The sequence below is a fragment of the Pollachius pollachius genome (assembly GCF_949987615.1).
Source record: "Pollachius pollachius genome assembly, chromosome: 1".
Classification (NCBI taxonomy): domain Eukaryota; kingdom Metazoa; phylum Chordata; class Actinopteri; order Gadiformes; family Gadidae; genus Pollachius; species Pollachius pollachius.
In genome coordinates, this window is record NC_136934.1 from 20,836,761 (window position 1) to 20,855,298 (window position 18,538).

The window sequence follows — 18,538 nt, forward strand, 5'->3', positions numbered from 1 at the left end:
ATGAAGGGCATGTGCGAGTGGCGAAGGCCTGCATGCTCACAGGGGACGGCCTGTCCCTCATGGCTGCAGCTGAGGGCCAGGCCCAGCTCTAGAGGAGGGGACGGCGGCCTGCGGCTCAAGCCTTCCCCCCACACATCATCCTCGTCGGTGTCCTGCAGTGACTGCTGGCCTGGTGCTCGTGGGGGACCCTCCCTGGATCGCACCCCCCACCGCAGCATGTTCATCAGGCTGGAGGCCCCCCCTCCTCCTCCACCAGCTGCTGCGGTGTCCGCCAGCCCCTGGAAGAGAGGCAGTAGGTCCACCTTGAGGTCCACCATGTCCCCCCGTGGCCACACCTCGTATCTGGGGGGTTGGGAGGGAGAAGGGGGTTTAGAAAGTGTTCTTTCACAGCCTTTGTGCTGAGTTTTCAAGGTGTGTGTGTGTGTGTGTGTGTGTGTGTGTGTGTGTGTGTGTGTGTGTGTGTGTGTGTGTGTGTGTGTGTCAATACGTAGATATGGGTCCATGAGTGAAACCATTTTGTTGCCTGTAAACACGCTCTGCCTTTACCTTGTGGGGAGATTGCGCTTCGCCAGGAACAGCAGCGCAGGGTGAATGGAAAGGTGTTGTGGGTGGAAAATCTGCAGATGAAGTTCAGCTCTCACTATGGGCATTGATAGCACATCTGGGCTTAGGAGGAACTCTGCGTGTGCACCTGGGGGGACAAAACAAAAAATGAGTGTTCATTCTTCAAATGTATGCTGTAGGGCTTAACAGGGTTTTTGGCACATATAAGCACAATACGTAATAGGTAATTTACTTTCTAGTTGAATGGTGCGTAACGTTTGGTCTACTTTAGCTTACCTTCGCGCAAGTGTCCTTGGATGCCTTTTACGTTTCTGCACAGGAACCCTTCCTGACAGCAGCGATACGCCCGTCGGACGAAATTAAAAAGCGACTTCCCTGGGAATACAGCGCTCCGAGGTCCTCCCTGAGCGAACGACCTAACGCGGAGGTGTAGTACCGTGGCCCCTTCCGCGGGCGGCGCGCTGCTCTCCTTCCAGGGAGCGGTCAGCTCAGCACAGGGTTGTCGGTGCCCATCCATCACGTCCCTTTTCCATCTCTTCACCATGTGCAAACGCGGGTTCGGCCTGTAGGATTCCTCTCCGGTTTGTGGTAACGGTGACATATATTCCCTCGTTTCACCTAACCGATCCATAAGTCCACTGGCGCTTGTCACCACCGTGAAGAAACACAGTAGGGTCCGGGGGCACGCCATGGCGACTTCTCAGGGGCCTCTTCCTAGGGGGAAACTTTTTGCGGTTGTGCGATGACTTGGGGGTTGCCCCTGTGGCTACCCTATATATCTCCAACCACAATGGGGGACACTTGCTACTTAGAATTTGAATCCTGGCCCTCGTCATTGTCCCTCCCCTCTTTTTGTTCGGGTTCTTCACCACTCATTGATCCCCCGCTGCTCTCTCCTAATGCGCGTGCATAATGACCCCCCGCCGCGTCTTCTTAATGCGCGTGCATAATGAGGCGCCTAGGAGCGCCCGCCTCCTCCATTCACATTCAGCCGCTCGGCTAATGACAGCCATTACGCTACAAGCCTCTTGTACTGGACGCATGTGAGGTTGCGGAGACTCATTCTAATAACATCAACTCATGATTAGGACTTTATATGTGCATTTTGTCCTGCTTTTAATTTGTGCAAAGTCAAAACACACGGATCCCTAACTACTCTTACACATTTCGCCTCCCACCCCGCCATTCAGGTGACGTAGGTAAACAATGAGGGCCGCGGCCCGGTCACATGCAAACTACCGGGGCCTAATGAGGCGACGGGGCCCCTGTGGATAAAAAACAAGCGGTTACAAAAATAGCTCTAGTGCAACTCCACAAAGCGGATTATTTATGTATTCAATTTATTTATTGACGTTCGGTTTCAAATAAAGGCGTGCAAAAGTAAACCTGTTCTTCTCGCAAACTATTTATGAACGACACACAATGACATCTTGTCCTATGGTTGTTTAAGCTTAACACTTCATTTACATTAATAAATACTATTTAAACTCTTCTGGGTTAAGGTCATTAAAAAAATGCACATTAATTAGCAAAATGCATTGAAAACACTGCGTTGAATTTATGCAATACTGTTGGGATTTTATAGAAGCCACAATTAATTAGGCACATTGGAACATAATTTGCCTATTATGCTTCAATAAAACACAAAAAGAAAAGTATAAGATTTACATTTAACACACGGCCTGAACTGAAATGTGATTTTTTTGGTTGACAAAGGTTAACTTTTACACACTCTCTCCTCAAAATGTCAAAGCAGGCTTTCATCCAGAATTAGTTAGTCAAATCCTTCCCAGCAGAGATTAGCGGAAGCTACAAAAGACCCTTGGGACTCCTGCAGAGGTTCAAGCACCAGCTTTCACCTCCCGCTTAACACTGTGATCAGAGCGTCGGGGTGGGTGGGGGTCGGCCCCCCTCCCCCGCCCCGGGTCAGAGGAGGCTGACCCCGTGTTTGAGCAGCCTGTGGCGGGCCTTGCTGGGCAGGGTGAAGGCCGTGTCCTGGTGGTTGGGGACCCCCGAGTTGCGCAGCGCCCCGCTGTGCTGCAGGAAGTAGGTCTCCTGGGCCACGCTGCGGGTGGCGTACACCGCCGTCCGGGCGCTCCTGACACACACACACACACACACACACACACGTTAAGAAAACATTCTCATGCATAATGTGCATGAGACATTTGTGATGTTTTTTTCAGGGTTTTAAGGTGAGCAGAATGGCCTCCATGTCAGGTAAATGCTGCCATTGTGGATAAATATATACAATAAATGAAGTTTGACTACTGAGAGCAGTAAGGGTAAAGCCATGGTTGAATCCCATGGCTACCCTCTGACATCTTGACAAGGGACACAAAAAAGTGTTCAATATTTCACAACCCCCCACTCCCAACACAAACACACACACACACACACACACACACACACACACACACACACACAGCTGTGCCTTGCTGACCTGATAATAGCCTCCTGCAGAGCGTCACTGTTACAGAAATGCGTGTGTAGCAGCGATGTGGCGCGGACAAAGGAGTGGTCCTGGTCTCCCCCTGCTCGACCAGACACGTTGGCTGCAGGGAGACACAACAACAAGGGGGTCTCTACTGGAAAGGCTGCGGCTGTGCATATACATGCAGGCTTTGCACGCTTATGCGTTGCACAGAAAGGGTTGGACAACATGAAGCACAAATTAGAAATCTACAAATGAACTACAGGGTTTTACGTTTCATCTCAAAACCCCTCTAACAAGGAAAGGAGTGAAAACCCCTTAACTAGATAAGGAGTGAAAAACACTTAACTAGGAAGGGGAGAAACTCCCTTTAACTAGGAAAGGAGTGAAAACCCCATTCCTAGTTCAAATGTAATAAATAATAACAACAGTACAGTACTGGGGAAACTGAAGGTCAAAGAAGGTTATTGCGTCACGCAAATTGAGGGTTGTACACAAACGATCATGACTTTTAAAAGACAAGCACTCACTTGTCAGGGTGTTCTGAACGCAGTCGTAATGAGCGAAGGTGTAGGGCCCCTGAAGTCCGGGGGGCCCCGGGGCCACCGTCCTCAGGTGGGCCTCCAGTCCGTTCAGGGACGCCAGGCTGCTGTGATACTGGATGCAGAAAAAACACAGAAAGACAAGGGGCGGGGCTTACTAGCAGATAAATATCAACATTAGCATGATAATGCTGAACAACCGCTACTTTATACTCTACCTCTGAGATGAGGAGACCTGAACTCACTGTTTGGGGTTTGGGTTAACTCGTTAACTAAGTTTGTAAATCTATTAATTAAGCAAAGCAACAAATGGGCCATAATCTGCATTTTAAAAGCAACAACATGAGAGATAACACTTGTTTCTTATAGTCAACCGCAGATCCTTTTCATCTAATCAATATGCTGGCGATAACCTAGAGTGGCACTGTGTAAATGCACGCTGCCGCAAACAGAGTTCCGCAAAACTGACGCTACTAAAGTCTCATTCACTAAAGTCCCATCCACTACTCCTCCTCAAAGGAGGAGCGACGTTAACATGAACCACTCACCACTTCCTCCATGGCCTCCGTGTCTCTCTGGAGGTGGGGCTCCACCAGTAGGGCCAGTAAAAGGCCCTTCACCCTGTGCTGGTACAGCGTCATGGGGACCACCGTTCTGTCCTTGACCCCTGCTCCGGGAAGAATGTCGCCTCCGCTGCGACGGCCGTCCCCGCTGCCTCCGGACGCCGCCCTGCCTTCTGGAGACCCCTCCCGCTCCGGGGCCCGGCAGCCTGCCGGCGGGGGGGTCCCGGGTGGGGAGGCGTCGGTGGGCGGCGGGGCCTCTCCCTGGAATTCCGTCTGGCTGGTGTTTCCGTCCGGGCTGTGAAAGCTGTAGTAGTGCGACTTTTCCAGCGGGCCGTCTTCCTCATCCTCCTCTTCCTGGCCCCCTCTCCGAGGCCCCTTTTGGTTTGTGAGAGGAGAGATCTCCGGGAACCGGGGCGAGGCTGGGGACAGCAGGGGGTCGTCGGTCGGCGTAGCGTCCCTCTGCTCGGCACCCCGGCTCGGCACCGGGGAGAGGGGGGCGTCCGGCCTCATGGGCTTTCCGGGGGGCTCCGGCTCCAGGTCGGGGTTTGACTCCGTCGACGGCGTGTCTGATAACGTTCTGGACAGACGGGTCCTCCGTGGCCGGCTGCCCTGGCTGGGAGTGGAGTGAGGTCTAAAGAGAAGGGGAGGGCGAAACACAGGAGGGTCAGGGGGCTAGTGGAACCAGAAAGGGTCTGGGTTCGAACCCCAATGTTCACTCTCGACCTGTGGGCATCTTTGAACTAGACAATTTACCACAATTTCAAGAAAGTCTTACTTTAAAGGTTGCGTTAACCGCTAAATAATACTAATAGTTTTAATTTAAAGAAGGCTTCCAGGCTATTTCTAAGCCCATTGTGTGATTATCTTCATTGTGTGTTCCACTTCATGAACTGAGTAAGGTATATGGTCTCATGACTACACTAACAAGGCCCAACAGGGTAACACAATCAAATAAACTCAACTCAATATCCCAGTAGGCTGTAATAGTTACCATTCATGTCCTGACTTTAAACAACATTATGTATCCCATTCTAGGAAAGAATTGAATGGCCCTCTTCTCGTTTGGATATGGGCGTACTTTTATATTAATTTATGATAAACTAAACCACAAAAGCCCTCTCTCTGTTGTAATGAATGTTTTAGTTATTCAGCTTTCCTCTATCAATTTGACAAAAGAGCATCAGAATGGGAAATAGGCGGTCTACCTGGATTCTCTGTCCACAGTAGTGGAGCGCAGGTCTTGAAGTTCCGACAGGGTTAGATGCACGGTAGTGGAAGTCACAGCCCTGGAGAGAGGAAAACTGGAACTCACCCCGTTTGGTCTCTCATCCTGGTACCATAAGAAAAAGTTGTTTTTTTAATTAAAAAAAACATAGGATGCGATTTGAGGCCAAATCAGGGGACTGGATTATTTTGCAAAAAAATTAAAGCGTTATACAACAATGCACATGAGCAGAGCAAAATAATTCAGAAATGAAATGTTCAATTTCAGATGTAAAAGATGTACTAGATAAATAAAAACAAAAAGTTAATAAAATAATGAGATTTTGATCAAATAATATTGAGCAAATCGATAATATTGTGTCCAATACTGTCGTGTTGTCCACTTAGGACGACAGACCCCAGTGTCCTCCAAGTAAGTAATCTTACACAAACCTTATTGTAGGTTTGAGTCTCGTGGGCCATCACCCTCACTGTAAGACATGGAGGCATCTGAGTGCTCACCACCCTGCGGATACGGGAACGTCAGTTACTCTTTCCAACCAAGCTCTCGGAAATACAGGTTATGTTGAACGGGAAAATTCCTGCTCACCTTCCACGGAATAAAATACAGCCTGCTAACACTAGAGGGCAGCGTTGGCAAGCTTGCAGTATGAGGGCAGCTTTCAGTAGCAGAAGAGGGTCAATCTGAGAACAAGCAGCATTATTAACTACCAGTAGAAACTAGCAGAGTTTCTACTGGTTTCTACTACTAGCAGAAACATTTTTGTTTGGTTTACTTAGGATTCAATTATTGGTGAAATCCGATAAAGGAATTAAGTATATCGTATTAGTTGACATTTCGTTTTATCTGAAAGTGAGTAGGGAACTTAACAGTGAAAATACCTGATGAAATATAATGATCTTGAACAGAGATTTACTAGTAGCCTAATCCCATTGTTTATAAGAGCCACGTACGTGGGTTGAGTCGATGGTCCGCAAGCAGCTGAAGATGTGATGCAGCTCCGTGGCTCCGGCTTGTAGGTAGCAGAGGTACCGGGACCAGCACAGAGCCAGCGTCTCTCTGCTGTTTGTCTGCAGGAAGAGAGAGTCGCACTGTCTTGGGCAGGACTTCAAAAGGTACTCCACACGGAACAAGGACTATTCTGTAGTGGGTTTTTTGCAATCAAGAAGAATATCAACAAGCACTTTGCGCTAGTTGATATTCTACTTTTTAATTGATTGTATACAGTTGAGGTTGTTACCTGGTAGCTTTGGCGGACGGGACCGTTGTAGAAACAAAACAGTTTGATCAGCTGGTCCAGACGGTCACACATACTCACTGTAGGGAAGTCCATGGAGCAACCGAGAGCCTACATGCCGAACAGGAATTAAAACAAAAGGGATAATGACCACTGTCCAGGGGGGGGGATGCAACAATTTACATCAGAGGCCATTACGCTCACCCAAAAAAAGTCATCTTCCATTTTAATGGCAAACTTGCTGTGGCGCAGCCGGAGCACCCGGACGGGCGAGGAGGAGAGCTCGGACACACAGCGGCCCACCCCGGCCAGCTGGCCGCACAGCAGCTCTTGCTGGTCCACGGGTGTCTAGAAGAGAAAGAGACGCACCGGTATCGTTAAAACCGTATTCAAAACACTGATTCAACAGGATGCAGGTCTGCACACTAAAAGACTACAATGCATTTAAATGGATTTCTGATTAACACTATAAAGGAATAGTCCTGGTGGTATTTCCATGCTTTTGTCAGACCTGCTCCGGGTAGAAGTAGCAGATGCCTTCCCTCGTAGGGTCTCCCTCTCCTTGGACCTTGGTCCCATCGTAGAGGAAAAAATAAGTGCACCTGTAAGAAGTAATAGGGACCAAATTATGAATTAATTAAAAGCACTCAATAGCCTACACATTTCAAATCATATAATATAGAATAGAATAGGAAACAACAGGCCCATTGTGGACTTAGGAAAAAGTAAGACGGAAGCCAAATACAAAACTTTAGTCTACGTTTAGCAAATACGAGTCAAATAAATAGCGCACCTTCCTGAGTTGGCCATCAGTTCAGCCATCACGGACGAAAAAGCTTTTTGGACCAATGTTTTCCCCTAACGTTACTGCCACTCAGTTTGCCATTGAAACGGTGAGTCAAATGTCTATTAACGCATCGCGATTACCCCTACAACCATGAAACATGGGCAAAGTAACACTTATATCCACGAATACATGCCAATCAAGTTGAATCAACTCAGTTATATATGTACGGCTAAGTTATATATGTAATAAATGCATTCGTTATCCTATTCTTCTTTGGTAATCCAACGTGAGACTGGAGCAAGTTTTCAGGGCGAAAGCTACAAGAATGCAAGTAGTCACAAGCAGTGGTCATGTGAAAGTACGGCAAGCAAATGGGACAAAAACAAATCTTTCGTTCTACGCGCTATGACCTCGATCAACCTCTGTAGTAATAAAGCGAGCACCTCGGGAAAAATGGCATTTCAGAAACTGTTAATACTTTATAGTCATGCTCTTTGGCAATATTTACTAAAAGTACCAACTTGTTCACCAAAATGTGTGATTATAATGTAAATACATAACACATAACCTACCATACATTTAAAATTGTGTCCACAATATATTTAACACACCATTTTTGGCAAATTACATGAAATAACAGGAAGAACACACATGAGATCAGAGAATTTAATAGTTTATTTTCGTTAAGATACATTTGAGCAGACAATTTGATTTCTGGTACAGGACATTGGAACAGTTTGGAGTGCCTTACAATAGTAGAAGCACAGAGGTAAACAAGATTTGAATGATCCAGTCGACTGCATTGGGAGAATGGTCCATTGGAGACAATGAGGGAAGCTGGTCCCAGTAGGATGAAGCGGTTGTGGGAGGAGGTTGTCACTCGTCGTGTCCCTCATAGCCATCAGGGAGGGCGTTCAAGTGGTCGTTGTGGAAGAGGGAGTGGTTGCCATCTCCCCAGGGAAAACGCTAGGAGGGACGGAACAGAAACACTTTACAATAGAATTCAATAGTTACACTGAAGGTAAATACTTCCCAATCTAGGTATGTGTTTGTACATTGATGCACTGAGCACACAGGTTCTTGCGTGTCCAACATTGTAATTCTCCAACTTCAGAACAGGTTAATGTAGACTCGTCCACCTCCCCTACTTATTAGTCTGCTTAGTAGCACCCAAGTCAGTGATATTGTCATATTATAAATTTGTCAAGTAAGCATGTTTATGTGGATATCCGAATTGTGAAATAAATAAAAAATACAAAGAGCAATGTGAACCATCCAAGATGGGGTGTAACATTTCCATAAATCGAGAAAGTATATACATAAATAAACAAGTATACATTACAAGTGTGGTAATACCATAAAAATAACTTGCATGATGACATGCATGGATCGTTGCAGTTTTATATACGGTACTAAGGAGTACTATATTTATACCCAACAGTAAGACTTCATCGTAGTGGGACTTAATATATAAACACAGCCAGTAACAATGATGACTTTCGATGAGGGCAGTAGCAGTATAGAAATGTCCTCCCCGCGGTGCCTTTAAGAGAGATGCAGCATCATGTAAAACAGCACTTCAGAGTATACATCTAACACAGGGAGAGTAAAGCCCTGTGAGATGCAGGCTGGTAATTGCATCCTATAAACAAGATGAATTATTTTTTTATGAGATATGAATTATGTTAAGCAGGACATATATTAATTGTCCCATGACATAATATAAGGACGGCCTCTCTTGTGCATTGGTTTTAGAGTCATGTGAACCGTGCCTGCATTCGGCAAGTTTCAAGTCGATCAGCCAATCCCCAATCCCATGTTTAAGGAGAATATTGGCCCTTTATTATTGGTTTGCTTTTATCAATTATTGTACCGCCCCAAAACATTGAACAAAAACATTTAGGAGTATGAAACCGGAGCAAAAGAAGAGATGAAATACCGTGACAAACAGGAACCTCTGAACCCCTTGTATACATAATACATTATTACACGTGATGCATCATACACACATGAAATTACGCATTTTTTTTATTATAGTATACATTGACTATGCAATAGAACCAGGGTGCACTACAAGGTATGTCAACTATATAAAGCGTACAGTGAATACCTTGTTGGACTACAAGGTGTGTAAACAATATAAGTCTATGTATTGTAGACCTTGGTTGACTACAAGGTGGAAAGGATATAAAGTGTTCATAGTGAAGACAATTGTGTACTACAAGGTGTGTAACTGGTATGTAGTGCATGTGGTGAAGACCTTGGTGCGGATGCGCAGGTGGCTGTAAGGGACGAACTCGGGCTGCTCGTGGTTATGCTGCTGCATCTTCAGATACATGTTCAACATGCACACGGCAACACCTGGCAGGGCCACCACGAAGCTCAGGATCTTCCATGTTCGGGCTAGTAGAGGGGAAAACCGACCATTACTAATTTTGGACTAAATAAATCAGTCAAAAACAAAATAATTGGAGTTGAATTCAGGGAATACCGGATAAGGACACAACTAGACGATTGAGCTTTATACATGGGTTTATGTCACAACTATCACTAGAAAACAAAGGAGTTACAGGGTTTAGAGCCTAGGGTCTGGTGTGACTATTGTGCTGAATGTTGGTCATAGGCAGCAGTGTTAAAACACATTGAAAACCAAATCCAATACATACTCGATACTTTAACAAGTTACAATCATAAATGTTTAGGGCAAATGCAAGTATCCTTTTAACTGTCAATTATTATTATTTTATTCCTATTGACTAAAGTTGCTTTGAAGATAGCAAAGAATGTGGACCAGGGTCAATATCAGTTAAAGCTTCTTCTACTTCTATAGCAGAGTGAAACTCCTCTGACTGAGCTGCACTCTCCCAAGGATATTAGCCTGCTAGTGCTAGCAACCTCAGCAAGGTCATTATTCAAAGGAATTGGTGTTATTCTAAGGTAATTTAAACCAACACAACTTGTATTCTGAACAAAACTCCAAACTCACATGCGTTTTCGGCATGTCCAGCGGAAGCTGTAGCCGAGAGCTGACGCCTCGTTTGGCCGAAAGAGGACCTTAGCAGAGCTTGAGAGAGCTTTCCCAAAGCAGCCATCTTCGTTTCTTGAGCGATGTGTGAAGCGGAAGGTGATGCTAGAACCTCTGGGTCACGTGAGAGATCGTTAAACTCTCGCGATTACAGACTCCGCCCTCTAGCGTCAGCCAGAGCTATTTAGAGAGAAACGGCTCTGGCGTCAACTATTTATAGTTTTTCTGTAAAATAAATATTAATAAATGGGACGAACCTGCTCGTACATAAAAAAGAAATACTCCCCTATCAAGAACACATTATTTTAAGATGTTACAATTATTAAAGATTTATATTTGGTGTTTCTTGTGCTTGAATAATTTGGAATCTCACATCGTCACACTGTAGCCTTGGAAACAAACGAATTAAGTCACATTAACATTTGTATGTGTAAAAAAGGCTTATTAAAACATCAATGTGGGTTACACATTGGGGTTTATTACACATTATTGGTTACACATCAGATATCACACAGATGCAGTGATTTCTACTGGGTTATATTTTATTTTTCGTGATTCAATAATACCTGACGACCATAAAGGTATACTCAGTATTTGCATTGAATAGTTCGACTTTTAGTGCTCCTTTGTTCAGGGAACAGAAAGTGACCCAAAGATATTTTAACGCCAATGAAAGAAAGATACAATTATTAATTGAATATCCGTAGATTAAACTTCCTTGGCTTGTCAGTTTAATAGTTTACAAATATACCTATTGCCAAAGCTTACTATCACATCTGCCATATTACATTTACTCTAAACCTTATCTGAATCGATATAACATTTTTCGGAAGTTCTTCGGAAACAATTAAAAACAATTATTTGAAAGCATCAAAATAATGTATGTTATAATATGTGTTGTTGTTTATTTCTCTGGTTCTGGATCGTCTCTCTAAGCAGAGCAGCGAGTTCAAGAATGAAATGGACACAAGGCAGTTTTGCTCAGAGAGATTTAACGTTTATTCAGACACATAAAGCTTAAAGGGGACATCTCATACCACCAGGTGTGAGTGTGATTGGCCATTACAAGCAGGTTTGAAAATGTGCAGCATTGTGACATCACAGGTTGTCGTGTCCATCTATCCGTCACACATCTAGATGGACACGCCCATATGTCCCCCTTTAAAGGGGACATATCATACCACCAGGTGTGAGTGTGATTAGCCTTACAAGCTGTTTCGAAAATCTGCCCTATATGACATCACGAGTGGGCGTGTCCACCTAGATCTGTGCTGGATAGATCAGTCTACCAGCCTACCCAGTGGACTGAAGGAAACGTTGATCATCTATCCAGCACAGATCTAGGTGGACATGCCCACTCGTGATGTCATAGGGGCAGATTTTCTTGTAAGGCTAAAGGTACGGCCCCACTGAACGCGTTACGCGTGTAGGATTACGCGCGTTATGCGCCTAACCTGCCGCTTGATCATTTTGTGTCACAAAAATGGTTCAACGCGCCTAATGCGCCTACGCAGCTAGATTAGCCCGCCCAAAACTTATTTTCCCCCGCTACTTTTCTTTTGCTCCACAAACATGGCTGAGATAACCACCATCGCTGCGCTGTATTTGTTGTGGGAATTTGAGGAGAGTAGGAAACCCAAATGCCGTCATGTTTGGGTGCATGACATCCTCCATAGGCGCTCACAGCTGGGTGAGTTTCACCACCTCCCCCAAGAACTCCGCCTGGATGATGGCCGGTTCCAGCGGTATTTTCGGTTGACTGGGGCCATGTTCAATGACATGCTAGTCCCAGTTGGTGCCAGGATCTCCCGTCAGGACACCAACTACAGGCGCTCCATATCAGCTGCAGAGCTGCAGAGCGCCTGTCCTCCGTCTCTCTGCCAGTGACGTCTGGTCAAGCTCAACGCTGATTGGCTATCACGGCTAAGCGTCACGCATAAAAGTGTTAAAAGTTAAATTTTTTGAACTCTGCGCGTAGGTGCGTTGGGCGTGTAGGGCGCGTTATTTAGGTGCGTAAAACGTGTCTAACGCGCCTAACGCACTGCTTTAGCGCGTGTAACGCATCTTTGCGCTATGCAAAAATGTCGATTTTCTACGCCTCCAACGCGCATAACGCGTTCAGTGTGGCCATACCTTAATGGTGTGTTCCTGAATCCTCAGACGCCAGTCTTCCCAGTTGCACGTTTGACGTCACTTCCGGTCTCGGAGCATTCATAGTGTTCCTGTTCGTCTTTGTGATAGTGTCATGAAATTGGCTATTCGTTGTTTATTGTTAGCTTCATTAGCCTCTTTAGCAAACCAGCCCGAAAACAAACAACATAACTTTACATTGTATTGCACGCACAGCAAGACCATGCAATGTATAAATTGGTGACCGGAATAAAGTAGCAATGTAATCAACTGTGTAAGAGCATTTAAAATCGACATTAAAATGACCTACGTGGTACAAATACAAAAAAATAATAATCTCTTCACGGGCGCTGCCATTTTGTAGAGAGCGTCATCATTGCTCTCGGTCTACTCTCAGATCTTCGAAAGATGAAGACAAAAAGGGGGCGTGCCTTCGAGAAATGCAGCAAGAAAGCTGGGAGATCTTCGACTTTCGACTCGGAAGTCTGGCGTTCGAGGATTCAGGAACACACCATAATCACACTCACCTGGTGGTATAATATGTCCCCTTTAATACAGTTTGCTCAAGGGAAGATCTGACGTAAAGAGGCTACACAGTTATCTTCCACAATAATGAGAATCCCAGGGCTGACAGATAAGAGTGAAGCCAAACAGACACTTCCTCAGGGGGGTTTGTATCGTGAACCTACGGACTTCGGCAGAGGTTTCAGTCCGTCTGTGCACGGCACCTTTTCAACGAGCAGGTGCGCCTGCAGCCAGAGTGGGCGCCATTATGCAAATTCCCCACACAATGATATGGTACTTCATAGAGAACCGCTTCGCGGCGCGGATGATTTTTTTTAAAAAAAATTGCTCATGGCGCCCACCACGTAATTTGGCGCCCCCCACAAATAAGGTGCCCCGGGTGGCTGCCCGGTTCGCCCGTGCCTAAAACCATATATATATATATATAGAACACTAGATGTCTCGTCCGCGCTGCTGGCCAATGGAGTCGAACGTCCGCACTGGCGGCCATCTTGCCACAGTCTGCTCACCCATAACATTGTGTTGGTAGTGGTACTTTTAAATAACCATAACTTACAATTTTCTACTGATTTTCAAACGGTTTGGTTTGTTATAAACGTCAGAGATGTAGTAATGACACTGCATACTTATGAATAATTATGTTAGGTTCTAAAAAAATTGAATAATGTTCTAAAATAGGTACATAATAGGTTCAGCGAGATAAGAGTATTAGCGTTTGTCCAGATCACTGACTGACCACAGATTCCACCAGAAAGCTTGCCTGTGGTAAGATGGCCGCCTGTGATGATGTTCTAGACACCACCGTAAGACATCTAGTGTTCTATATATATTTATGCCTAAAACCGCCACTGCACATGGCACAACTTACAGCATAGACACAGTTGGTTGTTTTGTTTGAACTATTGATAGGATGGATAAGTTTGACCTACAACTTGTTGATTTCCCCTTTCTCTGTGCCTTTGTGATGATATGCAGCCTGATGATTTGGACGTGAGTGATCTTTGAGACGCCTGTGGTTAGCCTCACCCCAGCACGGAATAGGAGATGCACTGCTCCAGGCACGGCGTTATGGGTTGGCCTGATGGACCTAGGACCATCCACTGTTCAACAGGCCCACCCAAAACTCTTCTTGAAAAAAAAAAAAAAAATCTGAAATGCTTTATATTTGCAATGCAGCAATCTTTGGTGATATTGATGATTGATCTGATTTGCGTTAAAGGGCTGTTATCTTATGCCGAAACTCTATGCCCCAAGCCAATAATGGATGCCAAACATTGCGCCGGACCAACTCTAATACTCGTTTTTCAATGAAAAAGGTATCTGGAGGGCTTATTTGATGGGTTTTCATGCCAAAATAAAGACCCTGGGTTCAATCTTCACCGGAATTACACTTTAAGGACCACCACAATTGGTTTGGCCCATCCACAACTAGAATCTGGAGCCGTACCTGCACTTCTCTGTCTGGAACCCTCAGGGTCCAGAGCATGGACTTAAATCAAATTAATATACACAATGCTAAACGTATATTTATTATATTAAAGGAGAGAAAACAAAAACAATAACTAAATAAATGATGAGGAGTTTTTCTTTATTGATTTCATTGAGGAGACCTATTGATCCAGTGTGGGCTAGCTCACTGGCAGCGGTCACTTGGGAGTTTAGCGTTTTCTGGGTTGTACTTTGATCGAGCGAAGCACATGGCTGCCAATCGGTCACATTCACAGATGAACATCTCACAAGGATTATTTTTTTCTGCGAATAAGAAGAAAAATATTACAAAGGATATCTCAGTAAAAAAATACCCTATATTTAGTAATTATAACATTAGGTTACTGTGATCAACAACATGTTGTTGATCACATGTTGAATGGTCATAACGGGAGAGACTCACGGAGGCAGGTGATTTTCTTGTTGTGGGAGTCACATTCGTAGTTGTATATCTCAGTGTAAGGGTTGTCCAGGATGGGCCAGCAGGCATCGCTCTGCATTGCATCGTCAAAGCACTGGTCATGAACCTGACAGCATCTAGTGGGCACACTTCAAATTAGCACCTTCCTGCAAACCATCGGCACAATTACTTTCCAGTTGACAGACACCTGGTAGTTTTGTTTACGAATTAACTTCCCTTAGTTGCAAACCCTGTTCCTTTTGGAGCAAATGTACCACATATCACTTCCGTTTTTTGGATTAATATTTAAGCTTAAGGCAATATCAAATACATTTCATACAGTGATAGCCTAAACCGAGCAGAATATTTTATGGATATGAAAAATCCAAATATTGATAACTATATAACTATAGTACTGGATCCACAATTATTGACTTGACCTATTTTTTTTAACATTCCACCACCACCACCACCGGCCTTGGTTCCCTTAATTAGGCTACCTGTCCAGCTCGTCAACAGGTGTGCCGGAGCCCCCCTTCCCACACCAGCAGCCGTAATCAGCGTAGTCCAGCAAAGGCCAGCTGTCGGGCAGGACGCAAAGAATCATGTTCCTGAACTGCCACAGGTTTTTGTAACTGGGCATGGCCAGAACTATGCACAGCCGCAAAAACAAATGGAGAATTGATCAGAGACGTACTGGATTATCACAAGTGTACTTTGTATTTTATCAATTGATATTGAATTACTTACAGCCTGGGAGACACAAGGAAAGCAGGAAGAGAGAGGGACTCATTTTGCAGATCAATGTTCAAGCTTGATCTTCGACGGTTCGGGTCAGATTGATGTTAGTGGAACTGTTCGTATTAACATCGTTTATATTCACGAATATCGACAAGAGGCGGTGCTTATTAGTTGACTGGCGAAGCTACCTCTTAACTCTTTCCTGGAGCAATACTGTGACTCGATAGTCCTGCCCCCGCACCATGACCTATCCAACAGATCCAAATGGTATACTGTAAATGCAAACATGGTATTTAATTAAAAATAGTAAATTTAACTTAATCAGTTTTTATCAACCTGCTATTAACACTCGCTTTTAGTAAGTTACTTGTAATTTTAGTTTGAAAAATCTTACCAGCTCAGTTAACCTGAGCTGGATTCATTTAGAAAAAGTAAGTTTTTGACCTGTGTGCATGCGCAGATCAGTCCTCTCTACGCTAGACGGTACGTGTCGTCATACCCGCAACTGAACAGGTGGAGCTGGACCTATACATTGCTTCAACGGCACTTCATTTTCAGCATTACAGCGATTCTTGTGCTTGCCACACTCATTTGGTGAGTAAAAATTGTACCCATGTGCAGACCAGTTTGTTTCTATAAATCAGACCCAGTTGTTTGTGCGTGCTAGTAATGATGCGTGGAGTAATGTCGGCTAACGCAAACTAACTATATTGTGGACATAACTTGGCTTTTTTTTTTGATGAAACTTGGTCAGTGCTTTATTATTTTTTCAATCCTTAACTTCCTCGGTGTTGAAAATAGGTAACTTTCAAGACTTATGTCACGCTGAAATTGAGGAAAAACTTTAGTCTAACGGTCGCACACGCAGGCGAGCCCACCATGCCATTAACTTTTGTCGAGTAGCCTGCTAGTCTCATCATGACTGGCATGATGAGAGACTGATCCCGGCGGTTTGTGAGTTTCCTGAGCTTTATGCAGAACATCAGGACAAGTCTTGATATAGCATTTTATTTTAAGCTAGGCTGTGAAGTTAAGACAATGCTAATTTAGCTGACTTTAGTGACCAACAATAACCGTCTGTGTTTATCAAAGACAGGATTACCACTGTGATTGGGGATATCACCACAGTCAACTAACTTCAATGGAGGCGAAAGAAGCGGAGGCAACCCAGAGGGAGAATCCTCAAGCAAGAATATCAAACGGCCAAAAAGAGGGGAAGCAAACTACCTGCCTAACTTACCTAAAGGACCTGATGAAACAAGCCTTGAAAATACCAGAATGGTTCTCGTGGAAGAAATGAAGAAAAAACAACCAAATGGCACTCTCATTTCACAAAGGATGGACCAATCATTCCCACTACGCAGACAAGAAATTGTAAAAAAGGAGCCTGCTGTACAGAACACGGTTGAACGATGGCCAGCACTCTTCACAGAGAGACAGGTAAGCTATTTTTGTTCTCAACCAATAAAATAATGCCAATCAAAAATAAATTCAAGGTGTGTGGCCAGAAATCCAAACACTTGTTGGAATATTAATACCTCTGCCACCTCTTCATCCCTACCCACCCCTCTGTACTTTTTCAGGTGTTTGCTGAGTTTAATAGAATCGCCAGTAAGAATCTTGAGGGAGACTTCTTTGAGGTCTATTTTAATTCCTGTCTGCTTGTGCCTTGCAAATTACTCTGTTCACTGGTCTTTTCTCTCTCTGTGCATCATTAGTCACCAGACGTGACAGTACTTCGCTCTGTTGTCCTCAAAGGCATTCCCACTTTACTGAGTGACGACTCCAGTGAATTCTACAAGACCTTCTCTGTAAGTACTTGCACATAAGAAAAAGTTTGGTCTGCATTTATACAAAACTATGCCTGTGTTGACATAGAAGATGTAATTCTATCTGCTCAATATACAATATACATTTTGTACAGTGATTGATTTATTTTGTATAGTTATACCTCCACAACTAATCGGAGAGATATGCAAACATCCAGTAAATAAAAATAAAATTTGCCACATAAATGTTAGACACATTCATTTCAAATCTAAGGAGTAGGAGTCTAGGTTGAAAAGTCAGTGTCACTGTTCAAGAATGTATAGTCCTTGTTGTATCTCCATAGCTTTAGTTTAACCATACTCAATTTATTTTGTTTGCTATATTGTAACAATCCAGTGTGAACACATATTTAAAGCCATATTTTCTAGCAAACACTAAGAATGAATGTTTTAGAATAGCATGAATTGCAATGCCGAAGAATGTGTGTGTCTTTGTAGGATACAACGAGAGGCGAGGCCCTTGACTGCATCACTGTTGGTGTGCTGACAGTTGTCAGTGAAGATAGACCTCACGAGGGACAAAGCTCAGTGGACCTCCAGCCCATCTCCACTGCCATCATTCTGGAGGGAGGTATTGTCATGGATCATATTAAAACTTGCCTCAGGCAGTAGGTCTGTTGTTTGGGCTTGCATTGCATTTGGATTACCAAAAATGCATGGCAAATACACTCAACTTCATTCAGACTGATGCTTCGACTGGGAAAGAAAAACATCCCACCAAAACTGTTAACTCTGAAGAACAGTCTTTCAGGTAAGAACAGTAAAGAGCCATCAGCTGTAGCTAGCACTTTGTATGCTTTGCAGCTATTAATGTTCTCCTGTTATCATAGAAAGTTTGATTTTATGCAACTGTTCTCGCTTATTTACCATCATTATTAAAAAAATCCATTAAAGTCTGTACCATGTTATGCAGGTATGCTAATGTTGGAAATAGCGCCACCTTTCAAAGAGTTGTTACTTGTTATTAGATTTTGTCAGAAAATAACCTAGCAAGGTTGTCGTGTTTACATTTCTGTTTTGGGAAAACTTGTAATAGTTGTAATGTAGT

The 18,538-nt window shown here is 44.2% G+C and overlaps 3 protein-coding genes across 3 annotated transcripts; all 3 read right to left on the bottom strand.

Moving 5' to 3' along the window:
• Window positions 1–1,928: 1,928 nt before the first annotated feature.
• hps4 (HPS4 biogenesis of lysosomal organelles complex 3 subunit 2) lies at window positions 1,929–7,662 on the bottom strand. Its single transcript, XM_079739813.1, has 12 exons — window positions 7,359–7,662; window positions 7,077–7,167; window positions 6,770–6,913; window positions 6,569–6,676; window positions 6,282–6,398; window positions 5,917–6,011; window positions 5,760–5,832; window positions 5,309–5,433; window positions 4,089–4,734; window positions 3,529–3,655; window positions 3,008–3,119; window positions 1,929–2,662 (listed from the first exon to the last, which is right to left on the bottom strand). Exons 1-12 carry the CDS (start codon window positions 7,385–7,387, stop codon window positions 2,491–2,493), a joined length of 1,839 nt encoding a protein of 612 aa, XP_079595939.1. The 5' UTR covers window positions 7,388–7,662; the 3' UTR covers window positions 1,929–2,490.
• Window positions 7,663–8,009: 347 nt separating this feature from the next.
• cox6a1 (cytochrome c oxidase subunit 6A1) lies at window positions 8,010–10,461 on the bottom strand. The gene is made up of 3 exons (XM_079749531.1): window positions 10,339–10,461; window positions 9,613–9,755; window positions 8,010–8,318 (listed from the first exon to the last, which is right to left on the bottom strand). Exons 1-3 carry the CDS (start codon window positions 10,442–10,444, stop codon window positions 8,229–8,231), a joined length of 339 nt encoding a protein of 112 aa, XP_079605657.1. The 5' UTR covers window positions 10,445–10,461; the 3' UTR covers window positions 8,010–8,228.
• Window positions 10,462–14,655: 4,194 nt separating this feature from the next.
• Window positions 14,656–15,775, bottom strand: LOC307074876 (phospholipase A2, minor isoenzyme-like). Its single transcript, XM_079735276.1, has 4 exons — window positions 15,671–15,775; window positions 15,421–15,571; window positions 14,924–15,057; window positions 14,656–14,784 (listed from the first exon to the last, which is right to left on the bottom strand). The coding sequence occupies exons 1-4, from the start codon at window positions 15,711–15,713 to the stop codon at window positions 14,666–14,668; spliced, it is 447 nt and encodes a 148-aa protein (XP_079591402.1). The 5' UTR covers window positions 15,714–15,775; the 3' UTR covers window positions 14,656–14,665.
• Between the last annotated feature and the right edge of the window lie 2,763 nt (window positions 15,776–18,538).